Raw genomic sequence first — 827 nt, 5'->3', positions numbered from 1 at the left:
GTACCTCATAGAAGTAGAATCATATCCGATTTGTCCTTTTGTGACAAAAGGCTTATTTCACTGAGGATAACGTCCTCAGGGTTCACCCATGTTGAAGCATGTATGAGAATTTCCTCCCCTTTCATGGCTGAATAACGTCCCATTGTATGGAGAGACCGCACTTTGCTTGTCTTTTCGTCAGCTGCTGGACGCTTGGGTTGCTTCTTCCTTTGGGCTGCCGGGAACGTCCGTGCCCAAGTCTGTATGCGTGCGGGCGTGCGCCTTCCCCTGGGGAAGGTGTCCTTGCCGTGCTTCAGATCTGGCTGTACGCAGCGTCAAGGCTGGCGATCCTGTGCATCGGCCGCCAAGGCAGCGAACATGGGCCCCAGAGACCTCGGTGCCTGCTGCCCAGCCCCGCCCTGCGTCTCAGGCGTGGCCCTCAGCCCCCTGGATGCTGCCCTCTGCAGGTGGCTGAGATCCGGGTTGAGATGGAGCTGCGGGACGAGATTCTGCCCAGAGCCTACAATATCCAGAGCCGCCTGGACCGACAAACCATCGAGACAGAGGAGGTATGGGTGACCCGGCCTGCCCTCCCCCTGCCTTCTGACTTGGACTCCTTCTCCCTCACCTGCCCCCACTTCTTCCCCAGGTAAACAAGACGCTGAAGGCCACCCTGCAGGCCCTGCTGGAGGTGGTGGCGTCGGAAGATGGGGACATGCTCGAGTCCTTCCAGGCCAGCCCCTCCACCGAGTCCCTCAAGTCCACCAGCTCGGACCCAGGGGTTCGGCAGGCCAGCCGGAGGCGGGGGCAGCAGCAGGAGACCGAGACCTTCTACGTCACGGTGGGGA

The 827-nt window shown here is 60.6% G+C and overlaps 1 protein-coding gene across 1 annotated transcript in view; it reads left to right on the top strand.

Moving 5' to 3' along the window:
- Positions 1 to 827, top strand: part of ARHGAP4 (Rho GTPase activating protein 4) — an 18,504-nt gene that overhangs the window by 7,777 nt on the left and 9,900 nt on the right. The window contains exons 8-9 of the mRNA XM_024755814.1: positions 447 to 548; positions 629 to 820. Of these exons, the coding sequence (XP_024611582.1) occupies positions 447 to 548; positions 629 to 820 (294 nt within the window). The remainder of the gene's footprint in view (positions 1 to 446; positions 549 to 628; positions 821 to 827) is intronic.

Source organism: Neophocaena asiaeorientalis, unplaced genomic scaffold (genome assembly GCF_003031525.2).
Source record: "Neophocaena asiaeorientalis asiaeorientalis breed wild unplaced genomic scaffold, Neophocaena_asiaeorientalis_V1.1 scaffold1004, whole genome shotgun sequence".
Taxonomy (NCBI): domain Eukaryota; kingdom Metazoa; phylum Chordata; class Mammalia; order Artiodactyla; family Phocoenidae; genus Neophocaena; species Neophocaena asiaeorientalis.
This window is presented reverse-complemented; position numbering and strand designations above follow the sequence as displayed.